Genomic DNA, 24,086 nt, shown 5'->3' with positions numbered 1-24,086 from the left:
TCGATTAACACGAAATTATTCATAAATATACACTTCTTTTTATATATATCCCAGGCCTATAATTAACGAATTTAACACGAAATTTATATAATTACACTCCAATAATATCCCTGACATTGTTTTTTTTCACTTTTATAAGCGCTAATTTAGGGAAATGGGAGGAAATCTGGAACAGTTCCAGTTGATATCAAGTACAGGAACTAACATAGGATGTGAAGTTAGATTATCCAGTTAATGTTAAAACGTTTACTAAATTGAATTGTTATAATGAGATTATGCCATTAAAGAGAGGAAAAGAAGTAAGTTTTAATCGAAATTTTTCGTTTTAACACTTAAAAAACCCTTTAATTTTTAAACGCATTGCAATATAAATAGGATACTAACAAACATATTGATCAGATGCTCTGTAATATTAAACAAGTTCCTCTTATATATATATATATATTACCTAAACGAAATAGATTTTTTACAGTTAATTATTTTAAAAAAAAATACAAGAATAATCCAGCAACGAGTTGCGTAACTTTCCAGGCAAAAGAGTTAAAATTGTATGTAGTATTTTATTTAAAATGCATTTTGTATTATTAATTATTATTATAATGTGGTAAAAAGCTTAGTTTTGATGGTAAAGAGTTTTATTTTATTAAAAAATAAAACAAAAACGTGTTAATTCTCCATTAATCCCAACACCCTCTATCTTCCTACCCTCTTGACCTTTAACCACCAAAATTTAATAGCATTAATGCCCATGATATCCAAACCTCCCTGCCAAATTTCAGAAATTTTCGACAAAAGGCACGGGAGTTATCAAGCTTCAAAGTGGACGAACGTAATCGTTCCCCCACACGTACATACAGAACCTTCCTAATTTTTTGCATTTCTCGATATTTCGAGGACCTCTGATCCTAAAATTTATAAATTTTTGAGGGTTATTTTTTTTTATTTCATGGCTTATACATAATACAGTCGGGAAAGTAACAATGAAATTTTACTTACTAATACTTAAATTTATCCTTACGATTATTATTATTCATTAGATGGAGTCATTTTTAATGTCATTAAAATGACAGTTTGGATTATTCTATTCAATACACGCTTCCTTTCTCATGCTATTGCCGAGAATATAAAATAAAAGCTATTTATTTTTATAAAATTTTCGACTTTTATAGCACTATAAAATTCCAAAGGTAAAGAGTACCAGTTTAGTTTTATTTACTATTGAATTTTGCCTGTGTGTATACGGTATAAACCTATACAAATTTTATTCTATTCCAGAATTTAATTTACTTCATTCGATTCCCGAACTTGTCTAAACGTTCCTGGTAGATTTATTTTACATTTTAGAATACAAAACGCTACCCAGAAATTATTTTAAAACTAGAGAAAATTCAATTTGTACAACGAAATTTCATTCATTTTAAAAGAAATAAAACCACATTCTGTATCAGTTTATACGTTAAGGGAAGGGTTTTAGTTACATCATTCGTAAGTTTAACGAATTTTTAATTATCTGGCATGGATTTTTCATTATAAACATCGAGAATTTCAGTGAAATTCTCTTTATATTAAGGAATTTTAACGATTAAACTGTTGAAGAGAGGGACAGAGATAGAAAAAAAAAGTACAAATATTAGAGCAGAAAAAGTAAGAAAATGTATAAAAATTCTACTTGTAGGGGGAGGGAATTCGTGACAATGCATGGACAAACAATCTTGGAACGTATGTTAATCACGTCAGACATAGAACTACTAGACTATAATATTTCAAAACAGCAGTGACGCCAGCTAGTGGTAAAATTTCTCATCGATCGATCGAGGAAGAGGGGCAACCGAGCAGACGACACTCACCTGGCATCGAGACTATCTATCCTTGAGTGAGAAAGAGTATATACGAGACAAGATAGAAACAATATGGAAGAACGAGCTAACGAATCATCCGATAGAAGATCCAAGAGATCATCCCTAGCATCCAGTAAAGCGCACGACATAGATCTAGTCTCTTTACAGTTAAGCCATTCCTCAAGGGGTAAGTTTTATTCTCGTTTTGTAGCACTTTCTGTTATGTTCTTTACCTCTTTTACAACGCCGTCTATCGGTAGAGATACTAAATCCCCCATACTGAAGGATTGAAAGACGTGCCGACTTATCACGTTAGGTTCGTTTAAGTTATTTAATTATTACGGATGACGAGGAGAGAAGGCAACTTTAAAAAAAATTCCAGGGAAAAATCGATCCCAAATTTATGTGTATTATCGATATTCGGGTTAATGCAAAGTTAAATCAGTAGATCGATCAATAAAACTATTTTAGGATAGTTCTTTTTTTTTATTGTTATTATCGTCGTTATTTAATGTATTTTTTTTTAATGAATGGAAAAAAATCAGCAGATCTGTCGTTATTTTTATTAGAAAAATTCTTGCAGTTGTTATCATTATTATTATTATTATTTTAAACTCATTCTTCATTCATAAATCCTTAGGGAATGTCATTTATCTCTTTGGAAGCCAACCAATCCATTCTACTTCCATATTTTTCATTATTTTGAATAATAATTTCAAGATTTTTACCTCGTGTAAAAATTATATTTATTTAAATATATCTAAGAAGAGAAATTTTTATATTATTAATCAATATTTTAAACAGAATATCCCCTTTAAAAAGTGGCGCGTTATAGGGCAAAAAAGGGGGCAATTCCCCACCCCAAACTAATCTTTTACGAGAAAATAATTCCCACCGACGTCAACCTAATTCAAATTTTCCTTGGCTCCACCAAACTATAAAGTGCCTTAAACTTTATTGTTAGCGCCTTAACTATATTCATAAATGAAAGATGAATATATAATTAATTAATTAAAACAAATTATCCTGTTTAAAGTATCTCAGAATCTATGATAATTAAATATAATTTTATATGTTAATTATGTATTAAGAGGAGGTATTAATCTACGATTTCTGTATGATGGTAAGTAATGGTTTATCATCTCTAAAGTATTTTCAAAATTTATCCATGAGTAGGGTCAGTTTACCTGTAGATTTAACAAATTTCTATAAAAATAAAGGCGTTATTACAGATTTAAATAAGAAAAAATTCCATCCTTGCTTAAAAAACACNACAGCTAATAGAGTGGGGGGAATGCCGTGTCCATACACGTTTGTCCTGAGGAAAACGAGAGCTGAGGTAAATGTATCCTGAAAAAAATACGGAAGTTCGATTTCGATTCATCAACCATACATAATAGCGCAAATATAAATATTCATTTCATAGTATTATGAATAAATAAATAAATAAAATACAACTTTGAAATTAAATAGGATCGGAAGACATCAAAGTTTTCTATTGAATATGAATATTTTTTTGGGTTATAAAACTGAATAGATAAATTTATTTCCTGCAATTTTTCAATAGAACTTAAAATTCTCTTTGCATTCGCAATGATTCATACCTGTATCACAAACTGAAGTGTTTATCGATCATTGCTAAGCAACAAGTTAGATTTTGAATTTTAATTATAAATCCATGGGTGTTCTTAGAAAATAAATTTATTGTTACACGAAGAAATTCTAATATAAAAATATATTAGGAAGTAGGGAAAATAATAATAAAAAAAATGATTAATGACTTCCATTTTCTTGTAGGTGTTAGACAAGAATTACTTCTTCACGAAGCTGCAATCAAAAATGATTTGGCTGTGGCCAAAAAACTCATCGAAGCCAAAGTAGATGTTAACGCAAAGGGTCACGTAAGTGTTGTAAATCTAAATTTGAAGACAATTTTTAAAGAATTTTCAAAGAAAAATTATCATTTTTGTAGATGGATCGCACACCCGTGCATTGGGCGGCATCTAAAGGACATTTAGATATATTAGCAACGTTAATACACGCAAAATGCGACATAGAAGCAACGGATAAGGTAGATTTTTGTCATTAGTTTAACATTAAAAATTTGATTTATTATACTCCAACTTCGAAATTTTATTGCTGTAAATTTATAGTATCGTTACTTCTGTAGAATAAATAGATAAAAATTGGATTTTTGGATACACTCGTAAATTTTCTCGGTCATACGAAGTAGCAGTAACACATAAAAAAAAAAAAAAAAATTGACTTTAGTTGTTCGTAGCAGATGAACGTTTTCCCAATATTAAACACAGTTATTTTTATAAATTCTTTTTTTATTTCTTTCTTTTAAACCAAACTCTTTTGTTGTTTGTATCGTAATTCTTCAAAATGTTTCATATTTCAGTATGGAATGCGCCCTGTACTAATGGCCGCGTGGTTCGGTCATAAAGGAGCAGTGCAATTGTTAGTCGAAAATGGAGCAAATTGTAGGGCAGTTAACAGGGTAAAACTGCGTTAAATATTAATTTATTTTAATAAATAAAATTACAAATTTATTGCGAATTTCTTAAATTACACATCCATTTTTATTTTTCCAGCAAGGGCAAACGGTTCTTCATTGCGGCACGCAGAATAGTAATGTTGAAATTGTTAACTTTCTTATCGAATCTGTCGAAAATATTCAAGTAAATACGGTAGATAAAGTAAGTCTTGTGTGGTAATTTTAATTTTTTTTTTAAATAAACAAGTATTATTAAGATGAAAAAACGTAAATTTCGTAACTAGAATGGACAGACTGCTTTGCATATAGCCGCCATGAATAATTGTATGGAAATTACAGAGAAATTAATTCAAGCCGGTGCAGATGTCAGCATCAAAGACAAGGTAAGATACTATTTTTAAAAAAAAATATATCTATTAAAATTGTACAAATTTAGATATATAAAACACATTGTTTTATTTATAGATGGGTCGTACGGCTGTTCATTTAGCTGCTCTTAAAGGACATCACCTAATCCTAGTCAGATTGTTAAGAGTGGGTGTAGAAATCGACGATAGAGACGAGGTAAGAACTTACTGTAATATAATAAAATGTGATTTTTAAAGATTTTACCCACTTTAAAAATGGCAAACGTTGCTTGAGTTGATTGCCTTGGCGAGGAAAGTAAAAAGAAAAAAAAAAATAATCATGAAATGCAGTTTTTGTCTTCAATCTTGTTTTGTGATTGATGGAAGAGGAATTCGATCGCTTACAACATTATCCTTATTTCCGATCATTTATTTTACTTGTTTCTCATTTTCTTCCAATCAACTAAACTAAAATTAATCATTTTTAAAGTGTTTTAACTTATATAGAAAATCTAATTGGAAAATATCCTGACAGGAAGCTAAGTTAATTCAAATCTAATCTATCGTTCCACGTCGAATTCTGTTACGTCTTCACTAAACGTTCGGGAACTTGGCGAGAAAATTAGAAGAAACTATACTATAATTAAAGCTAGGTTTTAAACTTGCAGAAGAGGCCCTTTTGCATCCACCTAATTTTAATAAATTTAAAAGCGCGAGGTCCCAGACTAGATGGTTGAGCCACCTGAACTCAGTAGCGCCCATATGCAGTATGTATAATATACGATTACGCTACTATTACTTATCTTATATTTAAGGCTTTATATTCTCGGTTGCTAGGCCCTAAGCTGTAAATGCTGTCCTGACAAAAAGTACAAGAAAATTTATGTTCCAGGCAAGGGTTAATTTATGAGGCATTTTTCGTAAATATCAAAAACCGCATCACACGATAATTCATATCGTTTAAGGTCCACGATTCTAACTAGTAATGGATTCCGAAGTTTTCATAGGGGTCTCGTCCCTCCATTGTGAGCGTGAAAAAAGACACTTAATGCCTCTACAGCTAATAGAGTGGGGGGGAATGCCGTGTCCATACACGTTTGTCCTGAGGAAAACGAGAGCTGAGGTAAATGTATCCTGAAAAAAATACGGAAGTTCGATTTCGATTCATCAACCATACATAATAGCGCAAATATAAATATTCATTTCATAGTATTATGAATAAATAAATAAATAAAATACAACTTTGAAATTAAATAGGATCGGAAGACATCAAAGTTTTCTATTGAATATGAATATTTTTTTGGGTTATAAAACTGAATAGATAAATTTATTTCCTGCAATTTTTCAATAGAACTTAAAATTCTCTTTGCATTCGCAATGATTCATACCTGTATCACAAACTGAAGTGTTTATCGATCATTGCTAAGCAACAAGTTAGATTTTGAATTTTAATTATAAATCCATGGGTGTTCTTAGAAAATAAATTTATTGTTACACGAAGAAATTCTAATATAAAAATATATTAGACAAATATTTATTCTGAGGAATTTCCCAGTTTATATGATTTAAATAACATATTTTAAAAATAGCTTTTATTAAACGGTTATTTGGCATTCGAGAAAACAATGGCAATTCTGTAGTTACTTAATTGTTATTCTTCTTTACCAAAGTTATAAGTCTATATCCCCCAATTCAGATACATTAAAGTATTAACAGGCATACTATATACCTTATCACAAAGGATCCCTATACCGAAATTCACAGATAGATGAGAGACACATCCTACAGTCCTACTGCAACGATATTTTGTATAAGTTATAATATGTACACAGCATGTTTAGTGGTAAGGATTGGACTTTGGAGATATTCCTCTATAGCCTACATGCAGAGGCGCCGAATATACCTAATAAGGGAGTAGGGATTTAGGGGTAGATGTCCGATATACGGGAGCAGCAATAAGAGTCTTTGCGGCTCGTGAGCCGTAGTTTGCTCACCGTGGCTATATGCTGTAACATATCTGTCACCTCTTTCAATTTTTTTAAATAATTTGTGCTCTCTTCCGGCTCGGAGAGGCAGACTTCTTGGTGACCTTAGTGCACCAAGAAGTCTGCATATCTATGGAATTAGCCCACATTATAGTCCCTATTAGGCTATAGATTTGAACAAATATATTAGAAATATTTAACATAACATAAAGAAGTTCGTAATGAAGTAAATTTTAGGAATAACGAGCAATTATTTATTGCTCATTAATCCTAATCAATTTACTTCATTATGAACGTCTTTATGCATAATGTAGCCCGGCCTTGTGCATAAAATTGCAGCCTAGCCTTGTGACATTGTCACAAGGCTAGGCTGCAATTTTAAATCTTATTTATTATGTATTTAATGTAAAAAATATGCTCTCGATTTTAGTACTGTTTTGCTCCTGTACATCATACTTTTCCTGATAACAACAGTGTCATGACGGTTATCTAACTCCGTTCGGAAGAAAACTTTAAATTGAAATCACATGATTTCCGGTCCAACCGGATGTTCGTATACAGTTAATCGTGCCCCCTACCCCTAAGCTTTTCATATATGGTCTCGACTATTGTCTGTCTAATTCCGTTCTCGAGATACGGATGCCAGTGGGAACTAATACGTCTGCAATTTGAAAATTGCATTCCAATAAGATAATACATAAGCTCAATACAGTAATATAATTTGTATTATTATAATCACTAATGAAATATTTAGAAACTTTTTTCTTGGATCTAGTAAATATTTAAATAGATTAAATTTTAAAAACATAGTATAAAAATAAATTAATATCGTAAATAATACATTAATAAAATGTATTAAACTAATTTTCAGGAAGGTAAAACGTCTTTGCATCTGTCGGCGGAAAGTGGACATAAAGAAGCAGCAGAAATTTTATTACAGCATAATTGTGATCCCGAAGCGGAAGATACGGTACTCTTTCAATTTCCATAATCTTTAATTACGATATAAAATTAATGTTAATTTCCTTAACAAATTTTCTCTAATGCAGAAAGAAAGAACCGCTCTTCACATTGCCGCTTCCTTAGGCCATGCCGATGTTGTTACTACTCTTTTAAATTTTGGTGCTAGCTTGAACGTTAAAGAAAAGGTAAAACTTTTTTTTCTTTTCTTTTTCTGCTTTTCTTAATGTTTCTTTCGATCGATACAAACTAAGAATTACCTGAAGATGAATTTTTTTTTGTTGCGGCGCTTTTTCTTCTTCGCTGCATTTTAGCCTAAGGATAGGATCTTGTTTCTACGTTCTCTATAACAAATATTTCGTTTTGTTACTAATAACATATTTGTAAGATTAATTCATTTAAAATTTAACGAATACGAAATATTATAAAAATTAATACTTTTTTTTTCTACTTATTTTTGTCGTAATTTCTTACAAAAAATACGACAAAATGTTTACGGCGTTAATCTCATATTTTCACCCTTCTGAGTCGTGTAAATCATTGTTAAACGCTAACATCTTTCTTAGCTTTTATTTAAATTACGAATTTTACCCTCTGTCGCCCAGCCAATATGTGTAAATATTACTCAAAATAATAAAAAGAGTATTAAATTTATAAAATCGCCATTTTTAGAAGCGAAGAAAACTAAAAAGAAAAAAAAAAATGATTTTTTCCTCAAGAATTTTGTTGAATGTATTTATTCATCCATTGTGGATGGTTATCGTCAATAAACCAAAACAACATTTTTTTCGAATGTTTAAATTAAACATCATGAAATTAGGCAGATTCGCCTGTTTACAGGAACCATGCCAAACTGTTTAGAATTGTTTTTACAGAAAATGTTCCCAGTAATCGTTAATCTGCCAAAATTTTTACCGGAGGAACGACGATTAAAAGTTTGCGCTTAAACTTTTTGAGTGATTTTAGCTGAATTATTTTAATTGAATTACTTTTAAAACGGTTTTCTGATTATTAAATACTTTTTTTATATAATGTTATTTCAAAGAAAACTACGAGTTAAACGTTTGTTTTATCTGCACTTAATCGAAAATGCGCCATTTTAAGCACCCTCTCCACTTTCCATTTAGATTAGATTTTATAGGATGTCCCTTCTTGAAAATAATTCCTTTCAAAAGTTTAATTGGAATTTCTCCTTAAAATTCGAAATTAATTCTATTTCTTCATTAAATAATTAAATAAAAAATGTTAATTATACATTTGTTAAGTGAAGAACAAATATGAAAAAAACCATAATACATTTTAAGAGTTGGTTCATACAAATGAAATGCTTCGAATTTTTACAGTTAATATTTTTGGAAAATTTCTCTTTAATCCTCTTTTCTAATCCCCAAAAATTCGACATATTATGAAAAAAAAAAGAAAAGAAAATTTAATGGATTTATTTATTATTTAAAATTTAATTAAGTAGAGTATTATCTATCTCTAGAGGTTAGCTTATTGAAAGGATAAAATTTTAATAAATATATCGGTTTATTTTTAAATTTCGTAAAAACAAAAACGAATTAGACATTTTAAAAAAAAAAAAAAAACCACTTAACATCTTCTGATAATCAGATAACGCTTATTATCAAAAATTTGTCCTGTCTCATTCGTCCACGAAAGAGTGACGTGATCAAAAATGGCGTCAACATCACCCCCAAAGCTATAAAAACCGGAAACTCTGGGAAGTTATACAGATTTTATTTTTGAATAAACCGAAATAATATATCAGGTAAGTAGACTCTGATACATTGATTTTAGTTCAGCTGTAAGAAAATTCGGAATTTTTTTTTTTATATTCATAAATTGTGCGGGTTATACGCCGTATACTATATTTCAAACTATAAAAATCTATTAATTCTATAATTCTTACATGTTTTGACTTATTTTATGTACATAAATACACATTTACAAGATGTTTTTATCTGTTTCTTGTTTAATGACGACGAATTCGATCGCAAGAAAGTACTTTTATTGTTGATTTCTATGATAACAAAGCACTTGTATATGAAAATAATTCATTTAGTCTAACTCATATATTAGAATTCTTATCCATTCTTACTCGTTACCGTTGTTTTCTTTCGACCGAATTCTTTTTTTCGTGGTTTATTTGGCAATCATATAAGAATGTTTGAACGAAATTTCAAATAGAAAGTAACATTTCTTATTACTGATTCATGAATAAACTCTGGTTTGTTGACGAATACAGAATATCAAAAATCTATTTGGTTTTCAATGTAAAAATTTCTCTTCTAGTAGCTAACAGATTTAGGCATTGTTCGTCGGAGAATTGTCAACTACTGGCCAATATTTTATAAACATCTGCATTGGTGTCTTATACGATTTTTCCCTATAAAATTAAATTTTTGGTTTCGAAATGATTATTCTATTCTTAGTTCTACACTTTCGTTTTGTTCGAACCAGCTTTCGAAACAAGATAAAATTTGAATTTTATCTTCTTTCGAGAAGTGAAAAAAAAAAGAAAAAATAATTTGAAAAAATACTGAAGTCGGAGGATCCCCATAAAGACTTCTTTTAACTGTAAAATTTTCGAAATTTTTCATATTGTGATTTTATCATCTCTTAAAAATTTTAATTATGATTATTTCAGAAAAAATAATAATTGATTTACTTAAATTAGAATCAAGATAGACATATATTAATCTACTTTAATTAATTGCGATAATTTTTTACGCGGAAAACAAAGAGCTAAATTTTAATTAAAAAAGCGGTTTAAAGGCGATAAAATAAAATAATAACGAAATTTAATTTACTATACTTTCTTATTACTGTATTTTTTGTAATAAAATTGAATATTTTTAGATCTTGTTTTCGTTAGAAAAGTCTAGGATTTAAATTGTTTATGTTTTATTTAATTTTAAAGTTATATTTTTCAACGCAAATCCTTTAATTGTTCTATTTAATTAAAATGCTTTGTAAGTTATTATTTATAATAAAAGATGATGAAAGTAATGGAACTCTTTAAGATTTTTGTCACTATTTAAAAAATAAAATCCGAACATATCTTCAGTTTTAAAGCGTTCTAAGATTTTATTTTATAAATATTTTCGATTCGAGTTACTGAAAATTAGACTTGTTTTCAAAGGAATCAAACAGTTTAAAGCACTTTCATTGCATTTCAAAAGTCAAGTTATTCTTCGTGTAATTGGTTAAATGTATTCTCTCATCTAACAAAACATTATTTTTTTTCCCCCTTCAGAACGATGTGCAAGCTTTTAACAGTGATGATGGCTGCTAGCTTTCTCGTAGTCGAATGCTTCAAACATCCAAAAATCGCCATCGAATCCGAAGATAATCTTCAAATGGAAACACCTTTTGACAAGCAGGACAAACTCTGGTTTGCGAGAGATTCTTTGAATCCTTTTGGTTTGGGCATTTTCGATCGAATGATGAGAAAACCAGATATTCGTTCCCTCGACTCCAACACAAAAGAACCGAAACGGGGAGGAAACAGGAAGTTTCAAACACAGGGATGGCGTTAAATCAATCATCTTTACTGTTTTTGATTAGAAAACGATAAACGAAAAAGTAAATAAAATAAAAATCTTTATATGTAGGTTATTGTTACTAAAATAAAGGACTACTGTGGCAGTTTATTTATTTATTTATTTAATTTATTTTTTTCTCTACGAACGAGATGGTAACTCAGAATGGCGAACGAAAATGATTGTTACGTAAACATACGTTAGATATCGAATGCGACGACGTAATTAAGTATGACGTTTCCGCTTGAATCGCAATCGACGACGACGCGTAACGAATCGCGATTGATGACGTTATCCATCATAATAATGGTACCGTTCGCGATGACGAATTCGTTTTGGCATTTACAAGTTTTGGAAGACTCAATTTTAATCGGGGACATTTTAAAAGCAGTTTACCAAAGTTGTAGACAGGTATCCATTGTCTTGGAATAATAAAATCGGTAGTAAATGCAATATTTATGTCGCCGAATGGGTAAACTCTTTTGTTATACAGTACATAAAAGAGGAATTAATATTTTATGACGTCTGGCCATCTGTTGTCGAGAAGGTATAATTAACAGCTGTATAATTTCGATCGCCTTCACTTATGACCATACTAAATTAACGATAATTACTTTCCGATTTTAATTTCCACCGAAAAATTGGTGCGGAGGAACATCTCCTCCTCCTCCTAAATATTTCAAAAATATAATTATTAACTACAAAACCGCGGTTGGAAGGGGTTTGTCATCGATTATTTAGCAAACGGCCAACACAGAGAAAATGCCTTTGCCAAAACGAATGAAGATACCCAAGTGAACTGTCATTATTCTTTCACCTATCTGTTCTATTCAACATTCGATTGTTGTTATTTCCTTTTCGAGATGGCGTAGCCTTATGATGTAACCGTTACTTCTTCGCAGAATTCTATCATATACGTCTTTGGGCCAGCCACAGTCAATAGTCTTATTGAAGGTTGGATATTTATCATCTCGCTTCGATCCACTTTTGATGTAAAAACCTCCCATTATTCGCGCTTGTTCGACAGAAAAATGATAACAACGAAAAAGCATCGTCTATGGAAATAAAAGTAAAACTAATTTCTAACAAATTTTTGCTTTCGTTAATTCTTCTATGGGTAACAGAGGTTTTTTTTTCTTCTATAACTTTAAATTTAATAGTGGTTTTCCTCCAACAATCCCTACTTCTAATAGAGACTTTTTCCTCTGATAATTATGACTTTTCAATAAAAATTTTTCTCGAAAGACCTCAAAATTTAATAGAGGTTTTTTTCCTTCAATAAAACTCTATATTTTTATAAAAATATTTCTTTTAATAACTCCAACTTGTAATAGATGTTTTTCCTCCAATAATTCTAAATTATATTTATAGTATTTTTTTTTTATTACAACTCTAAATTTTTATTGATCTCTCTAACTCAAATTTTAATATAGGTTTTTTCCTTTAGTGACTATCGTTCAAGAAGATATTTTCCTCAATAATTCTAAACTTTAACACTAAATTTTCGTAATAATCACAGAAATTTTTCCTTCGATAACTCTAAATTTTAGTAACGATTTAACAGAATTTGATCGTTAATCCTACAATAAGTTTTAATAAAAATCTTCCATTGAACATTTCAGGTTTTTATAGTTCCCCCCCCCCNATAATGTTCTAAATAGTTCTGTATTTTAAGAAAACAAATTATAATAAAATAAGGATGTGCATTAAATGTATGGAATGACCTACATTTGTATTGATTTTGTGAGGTTAAAAAAATGTTAGCAATTATTCTATTGACTTTATTGAAATAATTACATTGAGTGAAAATAAAATTCTTTTGTGGATGAAAGTGAGGGAATTTTTATAAATTTATCACATTTTTAATATAAACAGATTGTTAAAATAAATTTATATTTTCCTGTCCGCTTGTTACATTTATTTGATACGTTAAATCTAACTTTAACTGTATCGTTGAAAAAAAAAATGAAGTTTCAAATAAAATCCGTACAAAATTGGCTTTAAGTATCTTATAGTAAATCCTTTCTCATCAATAGGGAATATAATTTTCTTTCTTTTATAGATATCAATTGAAAAAAATATTTTCACTCATTTTTTTTATTAGTATTGTATCAGTAATAGGAAAGATAACTTTTCTTTTCCTTGGAGAAACATTTTTTTTGGATATATAAATAACAACACTACAAATATATAAATAGTTGATATGGCAATCATTTAAATGATTAGAATATGTTATGATAAATCTGTTATTTGACAGATCAGATCAATTGAGGCATATTATCACAAAAGTAATTAGATTGTCTATTAAATCAATAATTATAAACTATTCAGTAAGAAATAATAAGCATTCATTGATATATAACCTGTTCATTTTTATTTATCTACTATTAATTTAATAATGTTTTAATTAACAATTGTAGAAAAATATAAATAAAAAAGCCACAAAACTTCATTTGTATACAAAAATTATCATCATAGTACACAAAGTGGCCAAAATTTATTTAACTAAGTAACATGCATACTGGAATATATACTGTATATATTTTTTAAGATTATTTTAAGAACAGTTAAAACCAGTTTTGAACAGCTGCTTGTTTTTAATAATTAGTTTCAGTAGAAATAACTGAATAACAAATAATAATTGTTTTTAACCATATTATATTAATTGACTTTGAGCCACTATATATTATAACTGAGAGAAGCAGTAGTAAAGCTAAGGAAGCACAGACTCTGGATGGCACTTTTGGTCTACTGCAACAAAAAAATAATTATTTTTGTCAGGTTAGTAGAAGGACACAAGATGCCAGACAATTTTATTTTTCCACAAAAACACTGTTTATTGTCAGAAATTTCTGATAATAAGCATTTTTGTCTTTTTTCAATGTATTAAGTACTATATATCAATATGTGTTATGTTATGGGGATGGTTTGGGTGGCATAATCCTAACTACACCACTGGATAGAAGTACTCTTGAGTATCTGCAAATGTATTGCTATATGCAGACTATCATAGTAATATAGTAAATAATTATAATTGCTATATTTGTATATAAAAAGAAATTAAAGTTGAATTTTTTTTAANATTCCGTTTTATAAGAATTTCATGTTGTACGAGTCACTTAGATTTTACAAATACGTGAGCCGTTCACAGCCAGGCACACGTATTTGTAAAATCTAAGTGACTCGTACAACGTGGAATTCATAGAAAACGGGATAATCAACAGTGTTATATGGGGGTCGATTGTACAGTTTTTCGTTTGAAATAACAAGTTGACCTTGAAAACAAACATACTCATAAAAATTTATGACCCTTTCTTTTTCAAAACAAATACATTTTATTTTAAACAAATTCCTCTGCAACACTTAGTTTTGGACATATTTCACTTTTTCAGGTTAAAATGCCTCACCCTGTATAAATGAAGTGGAAAATAATTTTATATTGTGTATGTGTGTGTGAGTTCAAATTGTTCAATTATTTTTACTAGCCTTGTATATATACATATACAAGTACAAGGCTAGTAAAAAGAATTGAACAATTTGAACACGATCTGTGAAGAATTTAAACGTAGGAATCTTATAAAAAAGGAAGACACGTTTGCTCCCGAAAGGCCACATTAGTTCATTATTCTATCACCACGCGGCACTAAAATGACACTTTTCTGTTTAATGCCATTTTCTGTCACCACTCGCCGGCAATTTTCTTTTCGAAAATTACCTTAAATAAATCAATACAAATGTTGAAGATAAATTAATTTTTCAACTGTCAACTGTAAATTATTAAAACAACAACCTGGTATTACTCCTAAAGTGGAACAAGACTTCTGGCACAAATTACATAATGTTTTCATTTCTAGCAACAGAAATAAGTGCAAATAAAATAAAATTTAATGTTCCATCTAATCATAAGAAAAATGAAAGTTTAAATTGTTAAAAGCAAAGTTTTCATTCAATATTTTATCAACTTTTATTGAATGTATTGTCCATTGTAATACCTATTAATTAATATCTTAAAATATATTTAGTGAAATAAAGTAAAGCATAATATAATTTTAAATAGAAAAAAATTACTATTTAACTTGTAGCTGTATTCTGTTTTTAGGTTGAACTTGTTTATTCTATAATAACTTTTAAATTATACCATAAAACACTTTTTAATTGCTGTACATTTACAATAGTAACTGAAATCTTCTATCATTGTTAACAAAATACATTCAAAATATATCTTGGATGATACAAAATACAAAAATTCAGTCTTACGATGACATACTTAATGCATGAAAGCTGAAATAGAGTAAGCATGAAAGCACAAAATAACATTAAACCTGTGCACAAAAAACATTGATCTTTATCCACTTAGCAACTTTTCTTTAACCTTTATATGTTGTTTGACCAGAAAATGGCACCCTATTATTGCGTGACAGAACTTTCTCGGCCATTCATAGATAGTAATTCTCGACAAAAGCCATTTTCACTTAGGGCTTTATTGCAATGTGATAGTAATTAAACTTTGGCAGTTTAATATTTAGTATAGCGTAATGGCTTGTGTCCAACATCCAAGAGAGAAACATCCTAGAATTTACATGAAGCAACAAGTTTTCAGCAACAGCACCTTGCCAAGAACTCAACCTGCAGATGGTATGATCAATTCAAGAGAACTGATTGCATATGTAAAGGAAAATTGTGTTGCTTCTGGTGATCACCAACTTTTGAAGATCTAGATCTAAACCCGTATGACCTTTTTTGTGGTTCAGTGAAAGACCTCATTTAAATTCCTCTCCTCCCGGCAAATTTCCCAGTCAATAAGATTGGATTGGTGTATAAGGCAATGCAACACGAGTGATCTGCCAAGGGGATGAGCATCCTGGGAAAACTTTTACAGGAAACTTGTCCCTATGTAGGTGTTAGAACATGTAAAGAAAATTCGGAAAGCTCCACACAACTAGCATTTCAGTCGGACACAAACCTGCAACCAACTACCAGTATTTAGTGGTTTTATCCACACGGCCACTGTTTGGCACCTGCCCAAGTTGAAGTACTGTATATTGGCATTAATGCTTCAACATGCGTGGCAGGAACTTGCATCTTGCATTCGACATTTGCAGTGGCCAAGATTACTCATATTGAACACTTGTGGGCTTGTATAAATACTGTATGTGTAAAGTAACCATGAAAGTTTACCAGACAAGTCATACTTGTATTATCTTGGTTGTACTATGCCATCAACCATTTTATTGTATTGATTACTATGATTAATCTCTGGCTACATCATTTAAAATCTGGGTACAGTACATATTGATATTCTGTAAACCAAAGTAAACCTACTTATTGTTTTAAAGCTATGAAAATTCTAGTTGATTTAAAAAGCAAAATTATTTATCCATCCATCCTGCACTGGAAAAGTTACAGATTATCTGGCTAAAGTAAAATCCTAAATTTTCTCCTTGGTTTATCCAAAACAGATGGATAAAACTGAATTTTAAGCTGATAATGTCAGCTTTATCCACTTGTGAATTGGGTAATGCATGCTTTACATAGATGAAGGTAGTTCAAAATTAATATATTGTTTCCTGCTTTAACCAAAAGACTTGAATAAAGTTAAGATTAGATGGATAATGCTAGCTTTATCTGATTCACAGATTTTAATCGTAACAAATAGGCCTACTGTATTTAAGATAATATATTCTTTCATAAATTACTTAATATAATACTTATATTTAATTTTAAATATTCAAAATATAAACTTACAAGTGCAATATCAACTTATATATATACAAACACACAATTTTTATTCCTTTATAGTTTAGAAATTTGATAGTTTATAAAGTTATTATATATATTTTTTTAAAATAATTAATTAAACAAACAAGAATGAAGATAATATATAATAATTCAACATATATATTTTACTTTTATAAATAAATTTATCAGTCATCATTTATAAATTCTTTTAGTTTATTTAACTTAATTCACTGTTACAGTTTATTATTTTAATCTCATTAAATATTTAAATCTTTTAAAATATTTACATTATAAAATAAAATATTAAGCTACTGTACATAATTTACTTAATTTAAAATTTTATATGTGATTGCAAAGTTATGTTGTTTGCATATTACATTATTAACTTCTATATAACCACTGGCATTGTCAAGAGGGCTAAGAAGCCCCAAAAAAGAAAAATTGTAATTAATAGATAATTCAATTTTAATTTAAATATAATACTGATTCAAATTTTTTCTGATTTTAAAGTATTTATGTTCTAAAAACATTTGTATTAAAAAATATGACTACAGCATTTTAAATTTATTTGCTAGCCCTATGAGAAATGTAACTAGAACCGATATTACAATACAGCCTAAATTATAACATAATATAAATTGTAAAAGCTCTTTTTAAATATAAATACAGTTGAACCTGTATATCGCGAATCTGACGGGAATGAGGAAAACACTTTGAGATAGACAGGTTTTGAGATATAGAGGATCCTAAACAGTAACAGGTTTGATTAGAGGTACTGCACAGTATTTTACTAATACAACAGCAAGTATATTAGGTATAAATAAAACATTTTTGACATACCTTAACAGATATAGTTTGTCAATAGTTCCTGATGTTGGACTTTCTTCAAGCAGTAAGATACAAACCATTTGTACTCAGTCAGAGAAAAGCAGTATTAATTGCAACTGTGTATGTATACTGTATTGCAAGAGATGTTTCTCAACTGTAATTTATGCCATAAAAGTGTAGTTGCTGAGCCTTGAATTTGTAATTGACACTACAGCCTATAATTTGAGATATAGAGGTTTTGGGAGAAAATTAATTGAGATAAATAAGGAAAATATATTGAGTTTAGGCTGAAAATGTAGAGGGAAAAATAAATTTTGAGACAAACATGTTTAAGATAGACAGGTTCAACTATATTTTGTTAAACATTTTCAGTTAGTTTGTAGTTTCTGAAGTTTGATGTTGACTCGAATTAAAGTTGACTTCAATTTTATTTCATACATAAAATTTAAGTTAATATAAGTTAATAAAATAAAGTTTTACTATAAAATTTAAGTTATAAGGCTCACTTGTAGTGTTACCACCCATCCGGTAACTATGTGTATGCAGTGGATAGCTGTGAGTTAAGTTTGGTAGAGCCATTTGTGTAACTAGGGAAGGACTCTTCCTTATCTTTGTAAATAAATAAATATCAAAAGTCAAATAAGTATATGAAAACATTTGAATATGATAAATGGACAGTCCTGGAATTCACTGTCGAGGTGAATTACTAATTTTGTCCAGGAATATCATGCACGACCTGTCAACCAGCATGCACTGCACGTTATTCTTCGCAATGCAAAATGACATTGCGCATGTGTCAGGAACTTCTGTTTGAACAAACCTCACCTACCATCTGGGTCCGCGATTTTGAGAATGTGGCAACACTACTCACTTGCAAAATATAGAACATTTATGAACTACCAGAAAAATACCTCTCTACTTTGCTTGGCTTGGTATAGTAAATTTTTCTGCCATAAATGAAAGCATTAAATTTAGTGGACAATTTAGAATCCATTGAATGCTACCTTTCTACAGACCTCCAATTACTCCAATATCCCTATAAACATAGCCATTGTGCTACAAAATAAAGAATAAATTGTCAAAAGTTATACTCTATGTACATACTGTACTAACATATGTATATTTACATTTATCATATTCAAATGTTTTCATATACTTATTTAACTTTGATATTTATTTATTTACAAAGATGAGGAAGAGTCCTTCCCTAGTTACACAAATGGCTCTACCAAACTTAACTCATAGCTATCCACTGCATATACATAGTTAGGTTAGGTAGACGTTACATCTACCTAACCTAACTTTCAAATAAAGATATTATTGAAACATAACCAAATGATTGCCTTAATTAGTGGAGTTATAACCCAATTATTTATTATTTAATGAATTATTAAAATTATAATTATTAATTTAGTTAAGAGATGGTGCATAACATTTTACCTCTAGTAGCAAATTACATCAGGTTATTGGGATGTTAATATATTTGCAAATTACTTAATACTAATTAATCATTTAATTAGTGGAGTTATAGCCTAATTATTTAAGGCGATCATTTGGTTATGTTTCTATATACATATTAGGCTTTGCAATGTTTGATATACTTAAAGATAGTTTTGTTTAATTACACATTATTATTATTTTGTAGTAGGCTACATAGCTACATTATTTAAGATATCTTTAAGGCCATTATTTTATTATTATTTTGATATAACTAAGCAGCTTTTGCATGTATTTGTGTATAATATTTTAACAGAAAATTTTAACCATAAATGACTTTTCTCCCCCATCTTTTGTATGATAATTCCCAACTCAGTTGCAGTTATTTTTGTTAAGTTTTCGATTCATAGAGGCCCTGAGTGTCTGTTTTGACCACTGAAACAATGTTATTCTTTGTGTGGATGTCTGCATGAAGAATAGCATTGTTTTGATGAAAAAATAACATTTTAATTTTTTTTTTTTTAACCAGAATACAATAAAATAAAATTTGGGGCTAAGTGCCAAGGCATGGGATGTTTGAAATCAGTGCTGTAACTAGCCATTCCTGTGCCCTGTGCAAGAATTTGCATTTAGACCCCTTAATTAATTAGGTTTGGGAAAATAATAAAACAAATATATGCATTTTGGTCCCCCTTTCCAAGTGGGCCCTGTGCGGGTGCACCTGTTGCACCTGCCTAGTTACGGCACTGTTTGAAATACACTAAAAACCTTTTTCTTGTATTAACACACTGAAATTAAATTTTAGTTAAAAACAAGTAAAATTATACTCTTTCTATTTCCGACTTCGAATGGCAAGGAACGATCATTATAATGATTGTTCGTTGCCATTTATTTGTCATTTTTTGGCTCATAGAATCCTCAAAATAGAAAGAGTATAATTTTACTTGTTTTTAACTAAAATTTAATTTTAGTGTATTAATATTTATACCAATCCCATTAATTTTTAATAATTTAATTTATATTTATACTTTTTCTTGTATATTCTGTGTCTTCTTATATGCCATGCATCCTGCGTAAAATAAGGTAAATTTTTGAATGCCTCAATGTTGCAACTTAAAAAATAAATAAATTCTATATATATATATACTTAAAATATATAAATTCAATATACTTTTATAGTTGCAGGCATTCCTTTTTAGTAGTAAATCATACTGAAATCTGACAAATATTTATGCCTGTAGCTGGATACAATCCAAATCTACAATTTGGACAAGAATATCTTAACCAATTCTACTGATGCAAAGTGGACAAATACAAACAAGTCAGTAGTGAAAGAATATTCAAAATGCAATGAGATTGGTTAGAGATTTTGGGACTTTTTTTTGAAGAATCAATTTATATAGTTTTAGAAATCTGTAAATTTTCTTAGATAAGAGATAAATTCCCCATCAGCTTATATTTCTGAAAAGTTTTCATCATGTGAGAAAATCAATACAATTCTGAATATTTCTTTTCTTTTTTTTACAACATATCAATTCTAAAAAGTGCATCTTTTAGTTCTTTGTAAAATAACAAATATCTGCAGATATTATTACAGTTAAATTTCTGTATAATAAACTGCCTTTGGGAAATGCAGAAAATTTTTATATAGAAAATTTGTTAAAAAGAAAATGCACTAGTACTGAATATAAAAAAAAAAAAAAACTATTTTCAACATTTCTGTAGAAAAACTTTATTGAATAGAGAAATTTGTTACATAAGACTTCATAATTTGGAAGTCCATCAGTATATTAAATCCAAAACTAATATTTCTTTTTAAGAATTGAGTTAAAGAAGCAATGAGAATGTTCGTTTAATAATTTTTATAATAATTATTTTGATAAGTCTTCACAGTGGTTTTATATATTAAAAAGTAAACAGTTGCTTATTCTTTCATTCTCTTGTAGTATTCATATAGACTTATGTCCAAAATTTTGAGGAATTCTAAAAAACAATGCAAGACTACACACTAATTAGTTTCCAAAATCTATAAAATGAAAACACATTAATAAGAAAGAAGTCCTTAATATTTACATATATGCATCCATTGAGTAGACCAAAAGAATACTAGCTTCAGACATCTATGATGAGTATGAGAGTTCTGAGGCAGCAGTTGCAACACCTGTAAGCAAATCTGTTGCATATGCCCTACTGTAATGAATAAATCATAATCTAGTTTGTTTGCTGTCTGTAAAAGTAAACATACAATTTGTCTCTTTTGTAAACTGCCTTTCTAGATATGCAGTTTCTTGTAGCATATTGTGATCACCAACTCCTTCATTACATGTATCACAGGACCTATTATAGAGTTTTGCATGAAAAGTTTGTACATTTTTCTTTACTCCTTATTTGAATAAAAGTTTTTCTAGTTTCAAAGTTAAAATATTTCTTGGGTTTTTTTTTGTTTTGTATCCACACACATACTCATTCTCTTTAAATTTTTGTTTTAATAATTTGCATAATTTTGAATTAAATTAAAAACTGAAGCTTTCAAGTATCTTTTGGGAAGAACTCACTTTGTCTCCAAGAACCTGGTAATTTTAACTTTATTCCAAATGAAAAAAAATAACAATAAAAATACATTATTATTATTATTATTATTTTTATAAAACTTAAAATTTTTTATATAATAAATAATTGCTTCATTTATTTACAATTAGCTTCAGTTTTAATAGATATAGAATTAAAAATTGTATTTACAAGTGAAAATTTATGATAAAATGCACTGGTGTAATTGCTTCCTCTTTCATCATAGGTTTTGATTTCTTTAATCAAAATTAGGTAGTCCTTAAAAGAGTACTTTTTTGAAACAATTTTAACTTGGTTTATGGTCCAATTTCTGTTTGTTAACTGAAAGTGACATAATACCACTGCAGTCATAACAACTATTGCTTTCAACTGTGCTGATGATTAGTGTGGCTGAATGACCTTTTCCTGTAGTGTTGGCATTCTAGAAGTCTTCATCTTTAATTGAATGCTGCACATAATTCCTCCAATTTTTGGCACTCACTTGCAAAAGTGTAACTTATCAGTCTCTGGACATCTTGTAGTTTGAGATGTGTTTCTCTGGATAAGTTACTTTTCACTTGACTTGCTACCATTTCAATTGGATTTAACTGATAATGGCATGAAGGAACACACAACACTCAGCATCCATAAACTTTTTCCAACTTATCAATAACATTTTTCATGTTTCTCCCTCATTAATTTCACCAACTGAAGAAGCTCAATCTTCAGCATGCCTGGGGGTATATAATACCTTTTTATACAGCCATGACAAGATGTGCCGTTTCTTTCAAGCTGCAGTTGGAGATTTTTTCTATTTTACACAGTGGTATTTTGCATTATCACGATAATGCAGCTATTGTGCTCTAGTTTCAGTAGAACTGATTCAAACCATTTATGGGATAATTTGTCATGCATTTCATTTTGATAACTCAGGTGTGTTTTGGATTTAAAGATTAAGCTAACTTCTTTAACAAATCCACCGTTACTTCCAATGCAAACCAAAATCAGCCACTTGCCTTTTCTACTAGGATTTTTCAAACTTATTGAGCAGCCATCGGTTTGCGTTTGCTTGGCTGATTTGATTGTACTGTCTGTTACACTCTCAATATAGTATGCTGTACTCCAGGTATCATTGCTGAATTAGATTTTCTGAATTCCAGATGTTTCTTATTGCACAAAGACCCTCTATCTTTTGTCTCCACAACATGATGTCATCCCTTTTATCTCATTTGCATAAACTGATAATTCAGATATTTTGTGAACCATGAATTCAATGAGTGCATCAAAGCAAGATTCTAATTTAATGGATTGATAAATATTTTCAAAGTTCATTACCATTCCTATCTCCTCATCTGTTAAAGTTAAACACTCCAATTCCTATATGACTTTGGCTAGATCCTGGGCAACATGTCCTCTGGTTGGTTGGATATATATCCAACCAACTAGAGGACATGTTGCCCAGTCTATGTAGGTGTTTTTCAAAAATATAAGTTGATATATTTCATTTTTGTAATACAGGTCTAATTTACTTGTTTTTTTGTTGCTCAAACACTATTAAGTGTGACAAATTTAAACATTTGGCAGTTTTCCATCTTTATTTAGTTGCTTGTTTTTCTTGTGAGTTTTTGTGAAGGCAAAAATTCTTGGCATTTGGGGGCTAGGGTTATGTGACCTTTTTAGAATGTAAGACAGAGACTAACTAGGTTTCTTTAAGCTTCTTAACTTTTCTGTCTATCCTCACAACAATTTTTTCCATCTACTATTTTTCAATCTATTTTTTAAATATAATCTTCCACAGCTTTGTTATACAATTGGTTTTACATAATTACCAATTGTTTACTTTTATCTGCTCTTGTTAAGATCAAATCATTCTCCATTAGCCACTGTTCTGTTCTTCTTATGTTTATCTTTTCATTTTTTTATTCTATGCATCTCTTATCACTGAGTGGGATGAAACAAACATCGTGAAAACAGTACACTTTCCAGCTCTTGCAATGACCATAGAAAAAAGAAATACAGTAATACCTAGACTTACGCGAACCTGGAGTTATGCGATTTTCAAATCTCGTCGATTCGTCTTTTGTTTGAGCGCCACGCAACTCTTGATTACTCACTCCCTCCACACTATTGTTCAGCTTACATGTTCAGACATGTCGTGCGGAATCGACACATAGCTACAATTTATTTTGTCTTATTTATTTCTGTGTTTGTAATATCTATGGAGACTTGACAGACTATGTGGTGATTTCTTGTAACCGTGAACGAATCAAAAGACGAGATAAGATTAACGAGAACATTTATTAGCTTACATACATCCGACTTGGATTTTACACAAATTGCGAAATTATACCCCGACTTAC

At 29.5% G+C, this 24,086-nt stretch overlaps 1 protein-coding gene and 1 long non-coding RNA gene across 2 annotated transcripts in view; both read left to right on the top strand.

Moving 5' to 3' along the window:
• The first annotated feature begins 310 nt into the window (after window positions 1-310).
• Window positions 311-24,086, top strand: part of LOC111618135 (ankyrin repeat and death domain-containing protein 1A-like) — a 28,160-nt gene continuing 4,384 nt past the window's right edge. Inside the window, exons 1-10 of the mRNA XM_023359586.1 lie at window positions 311-2,025; window positions 3,636-3,739; window positions 3,811-3,909; window positions 4,243-4,341; window positions 4,436-4,540; window positions 4,623-4,721; window positions 4,804-4,902; window positions 7,542-7,640; window positions 7,720-7,818; window positions 20,421-20,538. Coding sequence (XP_023215354.1) covers window positions 1,911-2,025; window positions 3,636-3,739; window positions 3,811-3,909; window positions 4,243-4,341; window positions 4,436-4,540; window positions 4,623-4,721; window positions 4,804-4,902; window positions 7,542-7,640; window positions 7,720-7,818; window positions 20,421-20,538 — 1,036 coding nt within the window. The 5' untranslated portion in view covers window positions 311-1,910. The remainder of the gene's footprint in view (window positions 2,026-3,635; window positions 3,740-3,810; window positions 3,910-4,242; window positions 4,342-4,435; window positions 4,541-4,622; window positions 4,722-4,803; window positions 4,903-7,541; window positions 7,641-7,719; window positions 7,819-20,420; window positions 20,539-24,086) is intronic.
• On the top strand, window positions 9,261-11,281 carry LOC111618156. The gene is made up of 2 exons (XR_002755531.1): window positions 9,261-9,401; window positions 10,890-11,281. It is a non-coding gene; the product is annotated as an uncharacterized LOC111618156 (long non-coding RNA).

The sequence above is a fragment of the Centruroides sculpturatus genome, unplaced genomic scaffold (genome assembly GCF_000671375.1).
Source record: "Centruroides sculpturatus isolate CEXI.00-Female unplaced genomic scaffold, Cexi_2.0 scaffold62, whole genome shotgun sequence".
Lineage (NCBI taxonomy): Eukaryota > Metazoa > Arthropoda > Arachnida > Scorpiones > Buthidae > Centruroides > Centruroides sculpturatus.
Note: the sequence above shows the minus strand (reverse complement) of the source record. Positions and strands in the feature narration are given on the sequence as shown.